Source organism: Cheilinus undulatus, linkage group 19 (genome assembly GCF_018320785.1).
Source record: "Cheilinus undulatus linkage group 19, ASM1832078v1, whole genome shotgun sequence".
Lineage (NCBI taxonomy): Eukaryota > Metazoa > Chordata > Actinopteri > Labriformes > Labridae > Cheilinus > Cheilinus undulatus.
The window spans coordinates 34,022,612-34,041,675 of record NC_054883.1 but is presented as its reverse complement, the minus strand read 5'-3'; the positions used below and the strand labels follow the sequence as shown (position 1 = coordinate 34,041,675).

Here is a 19,064-nt window from a genome sequence, read left to right as displayed (position 1 = left end):
AGATTCATTAATCAGTTAATTATAATTAGCATTTGTATCAACCGTCCTCGGCTATATATATGAGCATCTGTCAGGGAGAAAGGCAAATATTCCAATCATAGGAATAAACAACGATTTTTTTTCACCCTTTCTAAAACAGACATATTTTTTAGTCTACCGGGAGCATTTTAATCTTGGATAGGTGTACTGTTGTTGTCCTATATTACGTTTTTTTTTTCGTGAATACGTTTCTTTTTATGTATATTTTTCATGAATATAATTGATATTTTTACGGATAACGTCCTCCTTTGTTGTGTTGCCGTTTGTCCAGCAGAGGCCGCTGTTCCTCTCCCAACAACAGGACAGGCCGCTTAGTTTGAGCGCATGCGCAGTATCCTGATTTGGCCTCTAGTCTTTCAGGCGCTTATGATGCGCTGAAAGGTTGTCCGCTGCTCAGCGCTTTACACATCAGTTTAATGTCTAATTTCGGCTCCAGCAGCTTACTTGGCACTTTCTGCTGACGAGAAAAGCCATCGTGACATTTCACTGTGTGGAGTCTGCAAACACTAACCGTAGGTAAGCTCATATTTCAGTTGCTGAATTGGTAAACTTGAAAACTCAGGAAGCTAGCTTACGCTTATGTAGCTCTTTTAGCAGTTAGCCTAGCTGTCTACTAGCAGCATGACCGCTCTCTAGTTTGGCTGCTGCAGAGGATTGTATCCATCATGTCCACTGCGTTATAAGTTTAAGGCTTGACTTATGGTAGCAGACACCTTTGAAACAAGCAGTGAGGGAGTGTCAGCAGACTGGCTGGCCTGTTTGCTAACTATTACGTTACCCCGGAACTGTGAAGGTAAGAGAAGCTAAAGTTGCTAACTTGCCGCGGGTGGCAATCGAGCAAGTGTCGAGACTGGAGCTAGCGATGCAACATTACATCAATGCTAACTGATTAGATGTATCGGTCCGTGGATCAAAGACGATGATGGATTTTTGAAAGTCTTCTTTGACAGAAATCTACTCCATCAGTGATGATGCTGATGTGTTTATGGTTAGATAACATCAATAAGATACGCGTTCCACAGCAGGCCTGTGTCTAATGTTACTTTGGCTTGTTTTTAGATTGAAGCCAGGGTTTGTTTTGGACTAGAGTGAAGTGCTGGTTAACGGTAACGTGCTAACTTAGCTTAGCATAAGGCAAGTCACTAAAATGCTAATGATAATGACTCTTCAGATGTCAGCCTTTCTTTCAAGAAGGCTGTCTGTAAATAGTTTGTTGTTTAGGGTGAATATCGCTAATATGCTGTCGTTGAACGCTACCTATTTAAGCTTGTGTTTCTGAAGTTGATGGCCTAACATCTACCTACAGCTATGGTTGTCATAGAGCTCCATATTTCGATACTTTTCAATACCACGTGTTTAAAAACAATCAATCTCCGTCATTGTGAGGATCGATAGGTGCCGAAGCTTACTAACACATATTGGTTTCACCACACGTGCATTTTAGACGAATGAATCTATCAAAATTGCAAGCTCACATGTGCACACGGGCTAAATAATACAAATACGTCGCCTAAAATTAGGTACCAAAGCGTTGTCTATGTGTGTATCTAACTAAGGCTTTGTCTTGGAGTTTGATTACAATTTTTGTTTTTGTAAGTTTCAGTCACATAATGCAACATGGGTGATGCAACCAGCATTTATCCATAAATACACTGTTGTTAAAACAAAATGATAAGAATAATATTCTTCTACATACTTAGGAATGAATGATATTATCAGTAAATTAACAGTATCCGCAGATATTACCTTGAACAGTGAATTATGGCCATCAGCAGATGTGAATATTGCTGCAGATATTTACAACCAATATATTTTGGCTATGAAAATCTGTTTGTCATCAAAACATTGGTAGTATGAACAAATAAGTTTATTGAGTTATTTGTTTATTTATTTTTTTGCTGAACTATTTTATGTTATTTATTCTATATTACTATTATTATTATTATTTTTTTTTTTTTGGTAGGGGACAGTGCACATAAATAAGCATGGACATGTAAATGTGCAAGATGGTAGCCATAGGCTAATTTCCATCTCTACTCCCTGGCAGGTTGATGGTATGCAAATAAAAGTGCATTTCAAGCATGTACATGATGAAAATGGAACCTGATAAGACAGTATGCAAAGACCAAACAATATAAATAGTACAGTATTATACAAACAAACAGACCTATGACAGCTAAGGTCTTTTTCTTTATTCAGCATCATTCCTTACACTTTAAAGTGTGATTTAAGGTCTGAAAATTGTTCATCCTCAAACTCTGACTTGGGTGTTTTCAGTGGCTGAAGTTTTAGGTCTGAACTACATTAAAATATCTGTATCTGTATCAGCTGAAATTAAACTGTAAATGTCATCATACTGGATACTGGCAAAAATCCCTTATCATGTTTTACGAAATATATATTTAAAGCAAGAGTAAGGATGCAAAGATTAGGCACTCTGATACAATTTTTGGACTACTATCTGACATATTTCGTGCGAAAGATCAGTCTCTTTTAGTATTAACACTAGTCATTCTGAGTATATATTAAGGTTTTTACCCAGTTGTCAGTTCCATACCCACTTTCAGTGTGAATTTTGACCATAATATGAATAAACAGAGAAAGAGAATTGATGGACAGAAGTTCATGAAGTCTTATGAAAATAAGGCCTAGGTTGTTGAAGTTACAGCCATAAACCATCATCTCACCAACCATTCCATGGCAAAAAGCACATTTCACTTCATTGAAACTATAAGACACTGTAGACTAAATGGGATGTATCTTAAGACAGAGTGTCAAATGTGTAACTGATGAAGCAATAGTTAATAACAGAAAAATCTATCGATGTTGTTTTACTCATTTAACTAGAAATCCTAGGATGGCCTCTGAACTATTAACAAAACAAAGTTTTAACGGTTTTTATGATTAATATTAATATCAAAATATTTCTTTGTTTTACAGCTTGTACACATGCATTACTAGGGCCTAAATACTATCGTCTCAACAAGTTAACATTAACAACACTTTGGAGCAGATCTATGGGGGAAAACTAAGAAATGGAAACAAGTCTCAAATATAAGTATGTCAATATGACAGGGTGTCCGCATATCCTTAAAGTACTATTAAAAGTTGGGGTGCAGATGGCCATATTAGATTGTGCCCCATGTGGGCAGCCTGGGTTCAAGTTCAGCCTGTGGCTTCTTTCCCCCTTGTCTCTTTCCTACTCTCTGATCCATGTTTGCAACTATTCACTGTCTGTCTCTCTAAATAAAGGCATTAAAGGCCCCAAATATTTATCTTTACATAGTATTAAAAAATTGATGATTCAATTTAGAAAAAAATTTAGGCTTTTATAAAGTTACTTATAAGACCATATGGTCTTAATTTTTTATATTGTCAAAAGTGTTGTTGGATAGTTTTTCTGTATTTGTTTTTACATTTAGTTTTAAGCACAAGTTTATTTATTCTGATGGAACTCTACTAGATCCGTAGTCAGTCTGCATGCTTGTTTACGTTCAGGCCCATTGAGCTATCAGTGCATCCTTAAAGCTCTGCTGTGTATTTAGCTAGCAAGTGAACTATGTGATTGAGTGATATGTGCATGTCAATGCAAGTTTCTGAGTGGTGGCTGCAGAAAAAGTGTTAGAGTTGATGCTAGGGGCAAGTTACTTTTTACATTTTGCAGGATTTTGCAAAGAAAAGCATTTTTATTCCTAGAGTAAAACTACACTAAAACTTCAATACTACTAGTACACAACAAATATCTATCTGCATTTTCTTGACTATGTTGTCACATTTTTATCTTACCAGCTGCACATAACTGTGTCATCAGGGCGCCGGTTTAGCTTGGTGGGTAGAGCAGGTGTGCTTTTAGAGGCTAGAATCATCGACTGGTTGTGGGATAGATTTCTGGTCTTGGCACCCAAAAACTATTAGTAAAACAGCTGTCATCACTGTAACTGGGCAGGAAGTGAAAATGCATTGGGGTATTGAGTTATAACTAGAGGGCCTTGTTAAAAGGTCTTAAAACATATTAAATTTAATTTCACACTTTCTATATATATATGTATATATATATATATATATATATACACACACACTGTATGATAATAAAAAACCGTGGCACAGTAATTTAATCTTGATAATGTTGTTTTCATGATTGTGGGAAGCTGCAGCTCAATTGCTTGCCCTGCACCAAGTCAAAGACACCATATGTTGGGTTATATCTTGTTTTTGATAACCAAAAATGGCAACCAAACTATTATACAAGGTCTAAACTGCACCATTACATTGGTAAGTTTTCAGTATGTCTGCCAGTAAGACAGCGCAGAGGTTTTTGCTTGTAGTTTTTGTTTGTAAAAGTACTTAAGAGTTTTAGTCTACAGTACAATTTTAGGAACAATTGAAAAATTTGAGTCAGGTTGCACAGTATTATTGGCATGATATTGGCAGATATTAGCTTCCAGAAGGGAAGTACTGGTATCCGCAGATATAAAAATATCGTGATTTATAGCTTTCTTTATTCATCATCATGCCGTACCCTTTAAAGTGTGTTTTAAGAAGTGTGTTTATTTGATCATCCTCAAACTTTAAGTTGTATGTTTTAAGGACTGAAGTTTTAGGTCTGACCTTCATTTTAATATCCGTATTGATCTTGGCTAAAATGATTTTGTAAATATCGGCAAAAGTCCAACACCTTGCATCCCTACTAAATAGTCTTAACAGGTTAACATAATGAGCACTGCTGAGCAGATCTAAAAGAAAAGCTTGATTTTGCACCTTGATGTGTCCCAATATTCATATTTATTGGTCCTAACATTAGCGTTGGTATGAAAAAAAAAACAGAAATGAAAGACATTCTGAATCTCATGTTGACATCTGTGGCAGGGTGTGTTGGCAGCAGAGGTTTTAGAGTGAGAAGCTAACACCAGATCAGAGGTTGTCTCAAATGATAGCTGGTATCAGCATCCAACAGTTCTGTTTCCATTTTGTAAAAATGAAAATAAAAATTAACCAACACCATTTGATAGATCTTCAACTGCTGGTCTTTATGAGGTTTCTGTTATTCTCCTTCTTGTCCTCAAAGTTTGAGTGTAGGGTCTAGCTCAGGTGTGAGAGAAAATTCTGAATACAGTGCGTCAGAAAACGTGTTTATGCCAGGATGTGTGAGTGTAATCAATAGTTAGCTGCCTATTCTTTCTTTTCATTGAAAAAGAAAAAAGTTATTTGTGCCCTCAAAGTGGCTAAAAGCAAACAGCCCATAGATGTCACGCTTGCTTATTTTGCAAGATGTTACTGCGATGTTGTTTGTGTTACCGGGGTTTCATAGGCAGTTTATCATCAACAACGGTCACAATATCAGCTGTCTTTCCTCAGGATCCTCTTCAACCTCAGATGACTCAAGCGCTTGTCCTTATAACGGTAATAAAACCACTCAAGCTTTATTATGCTTTTAGGAAATGGGTGCTAATATGGTGTACAATACTGAATTGAAACTCTGCTGCAGGGTTCTCATCAAAAGTGTTGTACTCTTTTATATGCTAGTAGAAATCAAACTACATTGGTGCTCGTTTTTAGACATCAACAGAGATAGAAGTCCTGCACAGCCACTGTTGAGGGATTTCTTGTTTTTAATTGCCTAACATTGCAGGTATCTTATTCAAAATGTCTAAATTACTCAAATTTCATGACCAAAGTGAATCATATGTATTTGTATTAATCAAGACCATGTTCTGTCGCTTACTTTCAATGGATGATGGTTAAAATTGACTGAAAGAGCGATCGCATTGTTTTAGCTTCAGTATCTAGCCAACTCTAGTCTGTTATGGTTTTCACAGTTGGAATAAAGAAGCTTTTTGCATACTATCCATGTGAATCAATCAAAAATTATGCAGTCTGTGCGCTCATTGTGAAGCACCCACTTTTATACAGACTTCTGTTGAAAGCTGTGTGGCTGTCGCTGCAGGAATGGGAAGCAAAGAATGCAGGAACACAGGTGATGCTGCTGCTGTCACAGATACACCAGCCTGACACTCGAGGCAGACACTTGACTGTATGAAGCAGATCTGAAGTATTCACTCCATCAGCATCACCTTGTCTCTGAGCTGTGGCCACATATAACAGCCCAGACATTCAGCTGACTGAAAATTCATAAAGAGACACTGGATTTATCAAATATAGTTTCCTTTTTATTGAAAAATCTCAGTATATGTTGCAGAAGAAAAAATAATGCAATGTTAGTTTTTTATATTGTCATTCAGCCCTGCCATCAGGCCATTTGCAATGTGTGAAGACATTAGTTGCACTTGTGGTAATGATCGCTCAGTTGTCAGCATTTTATGTACCCAAAGGAAAAGAAGTCAGAGGGTTTTAGAAATTTCAAACATCTCAATGGTGATAGAAAAGTTTGTTTTTAACCTCATTTTTTTTTATTGGATTTAAGTCAAATTTTGCTTCTTCTGTCACCTGTTTTTCAGACAAGCACTGATGTAGCAGTGTTGTGACCATCGTGGTGCTCTCCCTCTACCTCCACTCCCCCAGTGCCTCACTGCATGACCTCATACAACAGACAGAACCACGAGGGGTAAAAAGCCCCCTTTCCTCACCCAGGACCCCCTTCCTCTGGACTCCTGACTGTGACATTCTGTAGCCGACACACCGCAGCGTCCTCATCTCATCTTTCTGCTCATCTCCAGCCAAAGGAACAGAAGAAATTCCCCCACATTGGAGTCAAACACCTCCACTCAGGCAGGTGGAGGTGTTGAAGAGCTCTCTCACCCACACCTCCCCTCTCCCCCTGTGAATCTTTAGGAATATAATTTTTTCTCCTGGTTGGTTTGAGTCCGGTTCTGCCGGCCGTGTGACTTTTCAAAACTGGGGCGCGATTCATGGGATGCAACCATGTCGGATCTCAGTGAGCGCAGGCCGGTCAACACGGACTACGCTGTCTCCTTGCTGGAGCAGCTCAAGTTCTTTTACGAACAGAAATTACTGACTGACGTTGTGCTGCTGGTGGAGGACACTGAGTTCCCATGTCACAAGATGGTCCTGGCCACATGTAGCTCCTATTTCAGGTGAGTGCAAAGCTGCTGTTGTCTGAGTGTTTGGAATAACTCGTGTTGTATGCTGTGGTCAAGGGGATGAGAGGCGATCCGTTCACTTTTCATGATGGATGAGACCTGCTACACCTATGAAGCTTGACGCCCTAAGTTGTATTCATTTATTCTAAAAATATATTGATGTTGACCACTGTATTGATCAATCTTTAAAGACTATTTTTGGGCATTTATGCATTTATGATAGGATAACGGACAGAGTTGGGAACAGTTATGAGAGAGAAGGTAATAATGCTGTCAGAGTCCAACATGGGCTGCACACTTAAAGGCTTTCCCCTCTTTGCTTAAGGGTAGAAATATAATTCTCAGGTAGTCTGGTGCCCCAACAACAAACATCAGTTTAAGGTTTTTACAATGGCAGATTTGGTTTAATAGCACTTTGAACCTCAATGTAAAGACAGTAAAAATCCATCAGTATAATTGCAATACAACTGCATCAGATATAGAAGTCCAAGGCACCAATGCTGGGCTATTTCTTGTTTTTTTTGTGATCAAAAATGCAAGCAAGCTCTTGTGCCTTGTCTAAATTGTGCAAATGTATTGGCAGCATTAATGTATTTTTAGATTTTAAACAGAGCTCTCTTCAGTTGCTTGCAGCTTTTGATTTGAAAATAAAACTGAACAGCTGTACTTTATTTAAAGCTTTGGTTCCTTTCAATGCCAGTGATCATTCTAATAACAGAGATTGTACTGTTTAATTCTGGGGATGCCCAATTTTACTGGCATGATGTCAGTATTGTCAGGTTCGGGTTTAAAAAGCAAAATATCTGTATTTACAGCTTATTTATAAGCAACACATAGAGGCAGAATGTATAATTATGTAATAATGGTTTTCCTTTTAAGGTGAAGCGTGAAGTTTCTATGTTTTTTGGCAGAACCAACAGACCTCCCTCACCTGAAGGTTAGGGTTATTATCTTTCCTTAAACTTGAGGGTTTTTTCTAAGAAGTTTTGCACCGAACAGGAAGTACTTTTTGATTATTTTAAGCACTTTGTCAGGACTGTCCGAAGAATCCACGCAGCAAACTTGTGTATTTGGCTTGCCTGTTTAATAAAAGGAAGTAATTTCTAAAAAAGTTTTTTTAAATGCCACCCCTTTGTCTAAAAGAGGAGGACAGTAGAGGCAGAAACAGGGATGAGAGAAAGGAGACTGACATGCTTGAAAGAAGCCACAGGCTGGACTTCGGCTCAGGCAGCACGCATACATGAGGCATGGCCTAACCACTAGGCCATCTACACCCAGTCATTTTTAATTTAATGCTTAAATGCTGGGAGGAGGAGCTAACTTTTACTAAGTGCAGGTGAATATATTAGTATTGCCATCAGATACAGTAAATTAAGAGATACTGGCAATGCGTTGCATCCGTATTTGAAACTCCTGGTATTAAAAAGAACCACCATCAAGCACCATAGCTCTCACACGTTTTTATCAGCACACGAAAGAAATATACGAAGGAAATGGCATCTGAGAATCACAGCTATTCTCCATAAGATGATATATTAAGTTTAAAGCTTTAAAAGCTGAATTTGTTTGGTAATTTAATCTGAAAATGCAGCTACTGCAAACAGCAGTGTTTAATAGAGTACCGGCTTTAATTCAACCAGAGCAAATATGTCGAACTTGAGAGATTTTACTTTAAAACATTAGATGCAAAATACATAATGAAGTTGTGCAGAATAATGATAATACAGCTGCCACTTCAAGAAGTGTCAAAATGTTGTACAATCTCCATTATTTAAATGATTGATGGTATCACAACTTTTAAAAAGTATAGATTTTTGTCATGTTTTAACCTTTAGATATTTGGAGAGAAGGGGAGGGAGCAGAAGTGATTCATTCATTAACATAAGTCAGCAAATACTGATGTTTCTCTCCTATTTAGTTCCTGTTAAGTTGCAAAAGTTACATTTATGCTTCTTAAAAGAATCAGAAAGGAGAGAAGGTAAAGGTTGAGCTGATGAATCAGTACAATTTAGGCTGTTCAGGAGTTCCCTGCAATATTCTGCAATAAAAATCACGGGGATCCTGATTGCTGCATTTCTTAACATATCAAAGATCTTAAACTTCATTACTGTATTAAAGTTAAGGTCTCTTTTTTTTAACCTAATTGTCATATACCTAATACCTGGAGTATCAGACGTTGGTGTTTGACAACTTAAAGCTGATTGCAAGCGCACTTCCTGTGGTACAGCCTCATGACTCTCTCCTATAGTTTCACTAAATAATGCACCATACACCTCTGGGCTTTTGTGTTTAAAGATGCAGGTTATTCCCCTCAGTCTGCCTGTGAGGAGGTGTAGGTGCTGTTGTTATGAATGTAGATGCTCACCTCCTACAGTTACGATAAATAATGCAGCACGTTGTCGAACAAGAACGACTCACTCCATACATGAAGGACAGGAAACGCAAAGACCCTGTTTCCTTGAAAGCTGGGGCTCGAGTCCCCTTCTGCGCCGTCTCAGATACACTACACAGAATAAATGAAGCAACCTCTAACCTGCAGTCGCACAGACAGATCCCTCAAGGCCCTCGGGAGGCCTCATTTGTACGCAAAACATTGCATAATGAAGTGTGTGTGCACTGCAGTGAATATGACAGAGCAGCAGCCTCGGCTCTGGGAAGAGTCCATCTGTACATGACAGGAGCTCACGTAGGGCTGGGAAAGATATCAGGTTTTCAACATGGATTGGTTTATTTTCAAATAACATATAGAGTAAGACATTATAGTTTATATTAACCATAGTTTATGACACTGGTATTGAAAAACCTTTTGTTATTTCTTTACATATTTAAGATATATATCTTGAATCTCCATTCAGTTAAAAGATAATCTAGATACGATAGTTGGTCCATATCGCCCAGCCCTTGTCTCACGCCTTCCTCCCTTCACTAACTGGACACTCACACGTGCATTCCAAGAAAAGGTCTCTACAACTTGATGCAGCTCTCACACAAACCTCCCTGTGATCCTCCCCTCTGTTTCCCACGCACTCGTTATCTGCTGCAAACATGCAAAGTGTTTCCCCTGCAGGATTTTAGAGGTGTCGCAGAGCTTCCTCTGATGTGCTTCTCCTTCCATCTTTACTTCCTTCCTTCCTTCCCGCTCTCTGTGTGCTGCCACTCTCCACACACCCTGCTCCAGGGAGAAGGAGGGAGGGGGGGCCTGTGAGACTTGTGTGGAGGGAATGTCTGGTCACGTAGGTCTTGGTGAGCAAAGAAGAGAAAGGGGAAGAAAGAGAGGAAAAGAGGGAGGAGGTGCAGGGGTTTGCCTGCAGGGTTGCGTAATACAGCCTGGCAGGTTTAGACCCTGCTGAGCAACGCAGACACTCACACCCCCAAACCTCCAAAAACATGGGGGCAGAGCTGGGCTGCTGACTGACTTTTTACTGGTTTTGCAACATAGAAACTTAGCAAAGACTGTTTACCTGTATCAGTGTAAAAATCAAATTCTGTTTGGGATAAATCAGCTGTAAATGTTGGCCATGACTATTAGGTTTGTGGAGTTTAAGGCTAGGGTTGGGGATGGAAACATAAACTGTAAAGACCTAGATCTGTATTTTCAAATGCCCAATAATCAATAAGGTTTAAGCCTATCGATACCGCTGTTGGGTCTCACAGGCTCTGTTGAGTTATTTTATGATATAATTGGAGGAAAAATACACATCACTTCTTGCAAGAAGATCATGAGCTAAACGCACATCAGCATTGTGCAGAAAATCAAACCAAAATGTGGTAGACCCCTTTAGACCACTTCTGTTGTAAATATTTGCCATCATTTCGTCTTTACACCAAACAAAAGAAAAGCATTCATAAGGACTTGAATTGATAAGGAGTATCAATATCAATAAAAACAATAATATCCCTATTTAAGGCAGGCCATCCTCATTCCTTGAACTCTAGTGTGGTTTTAACTCATTTACACCTAAAGCTGCCTTCAAAAAAAACCTAAGGATTTTTCAAAGTGTGCATTTTAGTGACACTGATGTAGTGTTAATTTTGACAGCTATTTATAATTTTAGTCTTAGTATGTAGATTAAATTCCTTTTAGTGGGTTTAGGGTTAATTACACCTAAGTCATTCTACACTTTAAAGTTTTAGTCCAGCTTTAATCAGTGGATACTGCAAAACATTTTAGTCCATAAAAAGTCCTTATATTTTAGTCCTGACTTTTACTCAAACATTTTTTCTCTTTACCCAAATCCAGTGTAAATTGCCCAATCATACTTGTGTGTTCTGTGCGCCCTGCAAAACCTGGTATCCCTGCTTTCTACAGCTGAGAAGCAGAAGAGAAACATATGTTGGTTTAGAAATAATTTAACCCACAGTCTAGAAACATCACGGATTTTGATTGTCTTATGAAAACTAGATAGCATTTTAGTCTTGTTTTAGTCATCTGAAAGATAACTAAACCTACTTTCTGTCAAAGTTCAAGTAATCAAAGATATATTTTTAGGTAGTCTAAGTCTAAAATTTCTCGTGGAAAAAAAGATAGATGACAAACATTTTCAGTAGAGTTTAAGTCAATGAAATTAACACTGCAGTGACGTGTTACAATAAGATAATGCAAAGCACGCTGATGTTGCATCAGGTCTTGAGGGTGGTAGCACACTAGTGTCCAGTCTGGTGCTCTGAACTACAGGTTATACCAGTAAATGCTAAAAATAGGAAATATTTGCATATCAGTTATCAGCAAAATATGCCAGATGTCTGCATTCCTAGAAAAAGCAACACGCCCTCTCATTTACAGAGCTGGAAGAAGCTTCTTTATATGACTTAAATCAAAACTTGCATGCATTTATAAAAATGCTTTATATGTCAGCCCTGCTTGGATGTCTCTGAAAAATCTTCGGCATCCATATTTAGAAAATAGACTCTTAGAAAAAAATACTCACCTTAAGTGTGCAGCCTTTTTTTAAGGAGCTCTCCGCTGGAGACATTATCATACACAGAAAGATTTATGGAATAAACTGATGAAAACTAGCCTTGATAGCATGTTTAACAATTTGCAAAAGAATGAACAGGTAAATCCACTGTATCTGAAACTTCAACACTGATGTCTGTTTTAGTTTATTTAACAAGTAAACTGTGGCTGTAACAAGACTGATGCACCAAAAGCATTGCCCCTATTAAATGCAAACTACCAGCTTGAGTCTGTAACAGCTCTACAGATGCATAAAAAGTGAGGAATTGATGCAGTCAAAGAGGCTAAAGAGGCTCTGACTCACTCTGAGTCACAAATAAAGACATTAATGTGTAGGCGGACCACCAGGCCTGCAGCAACACAGGAGTCAGAGCAGAAAGAAACCCACCTGAAGCTAAGCCAGGTGCTCACTGTCACATTTTGTCATTCAGAATAAGGAAAAAGGGGTTAGTGGGGAGACAGCTGTTAGGAGTTTTATCTTTTCCATGTAAACCAGGGATTTTTAATCCATCTTAACAACCAAGAATGTTTCTGCATTTTAAGGGCTATTATCTGGGCAAGCCCTCCTAAAAATGTCACAGTATGTGGACAACAACTTGGTTGATTTCTTTTTTTCCTCTCAAGTCTAAAATCTTCAATCCTAGGGTGAAATGAAACCTGATTGGTTTTTGAGTCCTCACTTCTATTGCCTGTTTTTCCTTTGTTAGAAACTTAAGGTGTCAAAAACACACTGGGCTGCTGCCTCAAGTCAGATTAAAGTTTTAATTGATAAAGTCTTACCTGCTAAAGCTGGTATCTCTTTATGAAAGCTATCTGATGTGAAATATTCAAACACAGTGTATTGACATTGTTGAAGCAGCTGATAAAAATCTCTTACCTGTGCAGACGTATCATTTAATCTCTATCAGTGTGAGATCTGTTCATGTGTCGTCCCTCTCCGTCTGCAGGGCGATGTTCATGAGTGGCCTCAGCGAGAGCAAACAGACCCACGTCCACCTGAGGAACGTGGACGCGGCCACCCTACAGATCATCATCACCTACGCCTACACGGGGAACCTGGCCATCAGCGACAGCACGGTGGAGCCGCTCTACGAGACAGCCTGCTTCCTTCAGGTCTGTGTCAAAGATCCTTATCACTTCATCACATTTATGCTGTCACAGTCCTGTCTCTGACAAATGTTCTTATTTTTATGTTCATAACTACTACCTGATGCTAAGGATGTGTTGATCTACCAGTAAAAAAAACCCTTCACATGTTGCTCAGAGGAAAGACTTGGCAACCATCAATAATTTCAATACATCTTTGTTAATTTCTTTTCTCTTCTTGAGTTTTTGGTGGTAGGTGAACATCTTAAAGAGCTTGATTTGAGCATTTACAATTCAAAATCAGTAAATATTTTACTGTTTTGTCACTTAAAATGTATATTTAATCCTGTTTTTAACCCTTTAAAACATGAATACTCAAATTATAGCCAGAAAATTCCCATTTTTTGGAACTGAAATGTTTATTTCACTTTCTACTGAAATTTAAAAAAATCAAATTTCCATAAAATTGAACATATATATTTTTGTATCCAGGTATCTTTGTCAGGCTCCAAAAGCTTCTACTCAGCCTCTTTAAAAAGAAGATTTTTTTTTCTTTTTAAGTTCCACAAAGATTCAAGAGAAACATTTTAATTATGCATTGAAAATTAGCACAAGTATCCTTCATTGTCTGCTTTTATGTACTGTAAATCTGGTGTAAAATATGTACTTTCAGCACAATTTTATCTTAAATTTTGCCAGTATCTTATGAAGTTACAACCAATATATAGATGCGGACAAAATTAGCCCCCCCATGAAAATGTCTTAAAGTATCTTCCAAATGCTGTTAAACAGAGAAAGGACTTTTAACTCAGCTTTTCCAAACATCCTAGCTTTGTCTTAGATGCTAACATTATTTAACTGTGGACACAAAAACAAAATTATTTCACAAAAACTACCAGGGCCTAGGTTATTAGCCCTCCTGATGCTAATAGTCAGTTTTGGATACTTTTTTATAATGTCCAGCCATACTGTTAATAGTAGTGAAAGCAAAATAAGATTTTCTTTAAAGTAACATACATACAAAACAAACAAAAAAAACGTAACCATTTGGATTAAACAAAGGCCATACATGAAAATGGATATCCTGATTATAACCAGTTTCCCTGACAAAGAGAGAAGTATTTGTTTGACTTTCATCTCTTCTGTCTCCTCAGGTCGAGGACGTGTTGCTGCAGTGCAGAGACTACCTGGTGAAGAAGATCAATGCTGAGAACTGCGTCCGCATGTTAAGCATCGGCGACCTGTTCAGTTGTAGTGAGCTCAAGCAAAGCGCCAAGCGGATGGTGGAGCACAAGTTCCCTGTGGTGTACAGACAGGAGGCGTTCCTGCAGCTCTCCCATGAGCTGCTCATCGATGTTCTAAGCAGCGACAACCTCAACGTGGAGAAGGAGGAGACGGTGCGCGAAGCAGCCATGCTGTGGTTAGAGTACAACATGGAGGCTCGCTCACAGCACCTGTCCTCCGTGCTCAGTCAGATCCGCATCGACGCGCTGTCCGAGGTGACTCAACGCGCCTGGTTTCAGGGTCTGCCTCCAAATGACAAGTCTGTGGTGGTGCAGGGTCTCTACAAGTCCATGCCCAAGTTCTTCAAGCCTCGGTTAGGCATGACCAAAGAGGAGATGCTCATCTTCATGGAGGCCATGTCAGAAACGCAGGGCGATGGATACGTCATGTCCGCGTCCCTGCCCACAACAGTAGTCTGTTACAGCCCACAGGCGGAGAAAGTGTACAAGCTCAGTAACCCCCCCGGAGACCTACAGAAGGTGGGGACCCTCGTTACACCGGACAACGACGTATTCATTGCCGGAGGTCAGATCCCCCTCAAAAACACTATCACCAACCACGGAAAGAGTGGAAAGTTACAGGCCGTGTTCCGCTCAGTTGATAGCTTCTTTTGGTTCGATGCCCAGCAGAACGCCTGGGTGCCTAAAACGCCCATGCTGTGTGCCCGAATCAAGCCCTCGCTGGTCTACTGCGAGGGCTACATCTATGCAATAGGGGGCGATAACGTCGGAGGAGAGCTGAACAAGCGCACAGTGGAGCGTTACGATTGCGAGAAGGACGAGTGGAGCATGATGAGCCCGCTGCCTTTCGCCTGGAACTGGAGCACATCGGTGGTGGCGCATGACTGCATCTACGTCATGACACATGACCTGATGTACTGCTACTTCCCCCGCGCTGACACCTGGGTGGAGATGGCCATGCGTAAGACTAGCCGCTGCTTCGCCTCTGCCGCCGCCTTTGGTGACCTCATCTTCTACATTGGTGGCCTACACGTGGTCAGTAACTCAGGCATCCGTCTGCCCACCAGCACCATCGACGGCTCCTCTGTTACGGTGGAGATCTACGATGTAAACAAAAACGAGTGGCGCCTTGCTGCCAACATCCCCGCTAAGCGTTACTCAGACCCGTGCGTGCGGGCGGTGGTTCTGTTGAACTCGCTCTGTATTTTCATGCGTGAGACACACATGAACGAGCGTGCTAAGTACGCCATCTACCAGTACGACCTGGAGCTGGACCGCTGGTACCTGCGGCAGCCTGTGTCGGAGCGCGTGCTGTGGGATCTGGGGAAAGACTTTCGCTGTGCGGTGGGGAAGCTCTACCCGTCGTGTTTGGAAGAATCTCCGTGGAAACCCCCGACCTATCTCTTCTCCCCTGATGGTGCTGAGGAGTTTGAGGTGGACGGGGAGCTGGTGACCCTCCCTCATGTATAGCTCTTACCCCCCCCCTCCCCTACCTCGCAGACTGAAGCTAATGGCGAGGGATGAACATGATGGGGGGGCGGATCATAGCATTAAGGGTTTGATGTTCTCTGTGTGGGAGGGTCTTTAAGCATTCGCTGCAGATGACAAATGATGCGGCACAAGTTTGGAGAGAAAAAGATGCGCCTCAAAAATACTAGTAATCTAAAAAATTCTCCTTTTTTTTTTCTTCTTTTTTGTCCGTTGTGACACCTGTTAGATATTACTACAAGTCTGTCAAACTGTTTCTACAATGTGATAATCTAAACGTCAGCAGATTCTTGTGATGACGACGATGATGATGAGGGTGATGATGCACTTAACTGGTAAACCTTCTAGGAATGACAATAGCAACTGTACCAAAATCCCCCTTACCCACTCCGATCATGGCTTCCCTCTCTCCCTTCTTTTCTTTCTCTTCTCACCACTCATAAAGGAATAATCCGCTAAAAACCAACCATCAGCGTATCAGAAGTATAGACAGAAGGAGACAGCAGAAGCTGAAACGGTCTCCCTTTAGCTTCTCCCTTTAGTCAGAGGATTTTTCTTGATACTCAAAAAACAGATTTTTAGCGGGTTGTTCCTTTAAAAACCCAGGATCCGTCTTTTCTTCTAAAGACCCTGCAGACGAGTGGAAACGGCGGCCGTGGGTTCTTAAGGACGGGCGTGAAAACTGACGGGGAAATACGTGGGAGAGGCCAGAGGGTTTCAAGAGGGCGACTGCAGGTCCGGTCTCCCGTCACCTCTCCTCTCTCACCCCTCAGTCCTCCACCCCGACTCCACCGCGGCCGCCACCGCCCGTCTGTCAGTCTGCACACAGGTCTTCCACACAGCCGGCAGTCTACACCTCACTCCATCGTCTCATAATCACGCCACCACGACTCCACGCTCAATAAACACAGGTTATCAGGCTCATGCATTTTTTATTTCCAAGCTGCTGAAATATATATAAAAATATATATTTTTCATAACTGTTTTAGTGTGGGGAAAATAACCAGGTCTATTTTGTATTAGTGTCTTTTTTTAATTTAATATCAGACATTACTGTAGTGTGATTGTGGGTAGATTTCCATTTTCCTATCAGATTTAATTTTTCTCGAGTGAACTTTGAGGAATCTTGCTGCTGATTGGTTGCAGGAGGAGAGGGCTGGCCCACGGCTGTTGTCACGGAAATCATACCGGCAACCGCCAGCAGTAGTGGATTGGAGGATGGGAGGGGAGGGGGGATGTTCCTCCTACCTTAAAAACATGAGCACAGGTGCTTCATGACAAACCTTAACTAGCATGTTTGGCTGCATCATATTCCTTTGGCACTGTATTTTGAATGAACGTTAATTTATTAAAAAACATACCAAAAACGTTCCTGAAACCGGCTCCACTGTCCTTTTTCTTTGCTCCTATTGTTTGTGAGGTTAACAGTTGAAATGGATGGCATGATTTGTGTCGTTTTGCTTTGTTAGTGTTTGGCACTAAATCTTACAGCTGCTGTTCAGTGACAGACAACAGCTGAAAAATTTAGCTCCTACAACAAATAAGGCCTCTAAAAGTGTTTTTTTTTCTACAGGATGCTGAGTTCTATAACTAATAACGATCATAGACATAGCATGTTTTATCAAAATATTTACATGCTTCTTTTCCAATAAAACATCCATACAAAACACACCGTAAACTATTTTTTGAATATTGCTTTTATGGTGATATTTCTTCAAAATAATGCCATGAAGTCATTTCCCTACAAGAAACAGTACTGGCCGTTATACTTGCAGTAAATGTTCTAAAAGATGCCTAGTTCTAATCTGAAGTTGCATGTATTTTTTTCATATAGTGTTTTTACTAAAAATATATTAACTCCATATTGAGTTTAAAAATTTCTTTTCAGATCAGACAGAATTATGCTGTCATTTTTCTTAAAAATGAAAAGCATTTTATTGGCAGTGAGGTATAAAATATTTAGCTTTTATCTTAAATCCCATGCATAGTTTTCCATAAAATATAACCTGTGTTGAATAAATTCCATACTACATGTTCTGTAAAGAAACATGCTGATATTTCTTGAAGTATGTAAAGTTGTCATTTTTCCCCAGGATATTGGGCATTATATCTGAAGTAATTGTCATAAAACATACTCAAGTTTAATTTGACTTTCCATGAATTGTTCTCCATATAATGTAATATATACTGAACTATATGTTGAGTGAAAAAATTGTTTCTTCAAAGAAGGCATAGCTTTATCATTCTTCTACAAAATACTGAGTTTACCTTTATTAAATATATATATGCTACTTTCCAATAAAAAAAAATCCATGCATAACTTATTATGGTTTACATATTGTAAATTAGATTAATGCTGATATTTCTTGAAAATAATACAGTATGTCATTTTTCTACAAATACTGGCCCCTTATACTTGCAGTAAATGTTCTACAAGGTGCCTCATTCTAGTCTAAAATTGCATGCATCTTTTCCCTAAAATATATTTTCTACATATTGAGTTTAAAAACATCACTTCAAATGAGGCATAATTATGCTGTATTTTTTCTTTAAAATAATGGATATTATATAGGCAGTAAGTGTTTTAAAACAGCTTTTATCTCAATTTCTATATGTCATTTTCCATAAAATATAATAATATATCCCATACAGCATGTTCTGTTAAAAAGGCCTGCTGATATTTCTTGAAATATGAAGTTCATTTTTTGCTGTGATTTAATTCAAGAAGTGAAACTTATAAATTTTCTAGATTCAACATTACAATCAAATACAGTAATACCATGGTCTGTAAACAAGGTTTTGGTAGTTCTGGCTTCACTGTGAGTAGGTGAAAAGGAAGCGTGAAGGTCTCTAAAATCTCCTAGTAGGTGGCTGACAGCATTGATTCTGGACTTGATAAAGACCAGTGGACCAACTGCAGCAGAAGACATGGACCCCAAACCATCACTGACCATGGAAACTGAAAACACTGGACTTCAAACACCTTGGATTCTGGGCTTCTCTGAACTTCCCACTCTGGGACCTTGATTTACAAATGAAATTCAAAATTTACTTTCATCTGAAAACAGGACTTTGGCCCACTGAGAGCAAAATGGTCCTGTGTGTTTTTTCTCCACCACACTTGTAGTTCATTTCCTGGACCTGTCTGTGTGGTGGCTCTTGATCCACTGACCCCAGTCTCAGTCCACTCCA

At 39.5% G+C, this 19,064-nt stretch overlaps 1 protein-coding gene across 4 annotated transcripts; it reads left to right on the top strand.

The window, feature by feature from the left end:
- Positions 1-42: 42 nt before the first annotated feature.
- kbtbd2 (kelch repeat and BTB (POZ) domain containing 2) lies at positions 43-17,250 on the top strand. 4 transcript variants are annotated; one of them, XM_041813957.1, is made up of 5 exons: positions 43-551; positions 5,395-5,439; positions 6,495-7,091; positions 13,002-13,167; positions 14,295-17,250. In XM_041813957.1, exons 3-5 carry the CDS (start codon positions 6,919-6,921, stop codon positions 15,852-15,854), a joined length of 1,899 nt encoding a protein of 632 aa, XP_041669891.1. In that variant the 5' UTR covers positions 43-551; positions 5,395-5,439; positions 6,495-6,918; the 3' UTR covers positions 15,855-17,250. The 4 variants fall into 4 exon arrangements, with proteins under 4 accessions (XP_041669891.1, XP_041669892.1, XP_041669890.1 ...); XM_041813958.1 differs by having other exon boundaries at positions 43-555; XM_041813956.1 differs by lacking the exon at positions 5,395-5,439.
- The last annotated feature ends 1,814 nt before the right edge of the window (positions 17,251-19,064 follow it).

What these genes read in the sequence shown, in the direction of transcription:
- kbtbd2 (XM_041813956.1), top strand. Translation starts at nt 6,919, where the DNA reads ATGTCGGATCTCAGTGAGCGCAGGCCGGTCAACACGGACTACGCTGTC. An exon ending in ACATGTAGCTCCTATTTCAG is followed by an intron (nt 7,092 to 13,001) that starts GTGAGTGCAAAG and finishes CTCCGTCTGCAG; the next exon opens with GGCGATGTTCATGAGTGGCC. An exon ending in AGACAGCCTGCTTCCTTCAG is followed by an intron (nt 13,168 to 14,294) that starts GTCTGTGTCAAA and finishes CTGTCTCCTCAG; the next exon opens with GTCGAGGACGTGTTGCTGCA.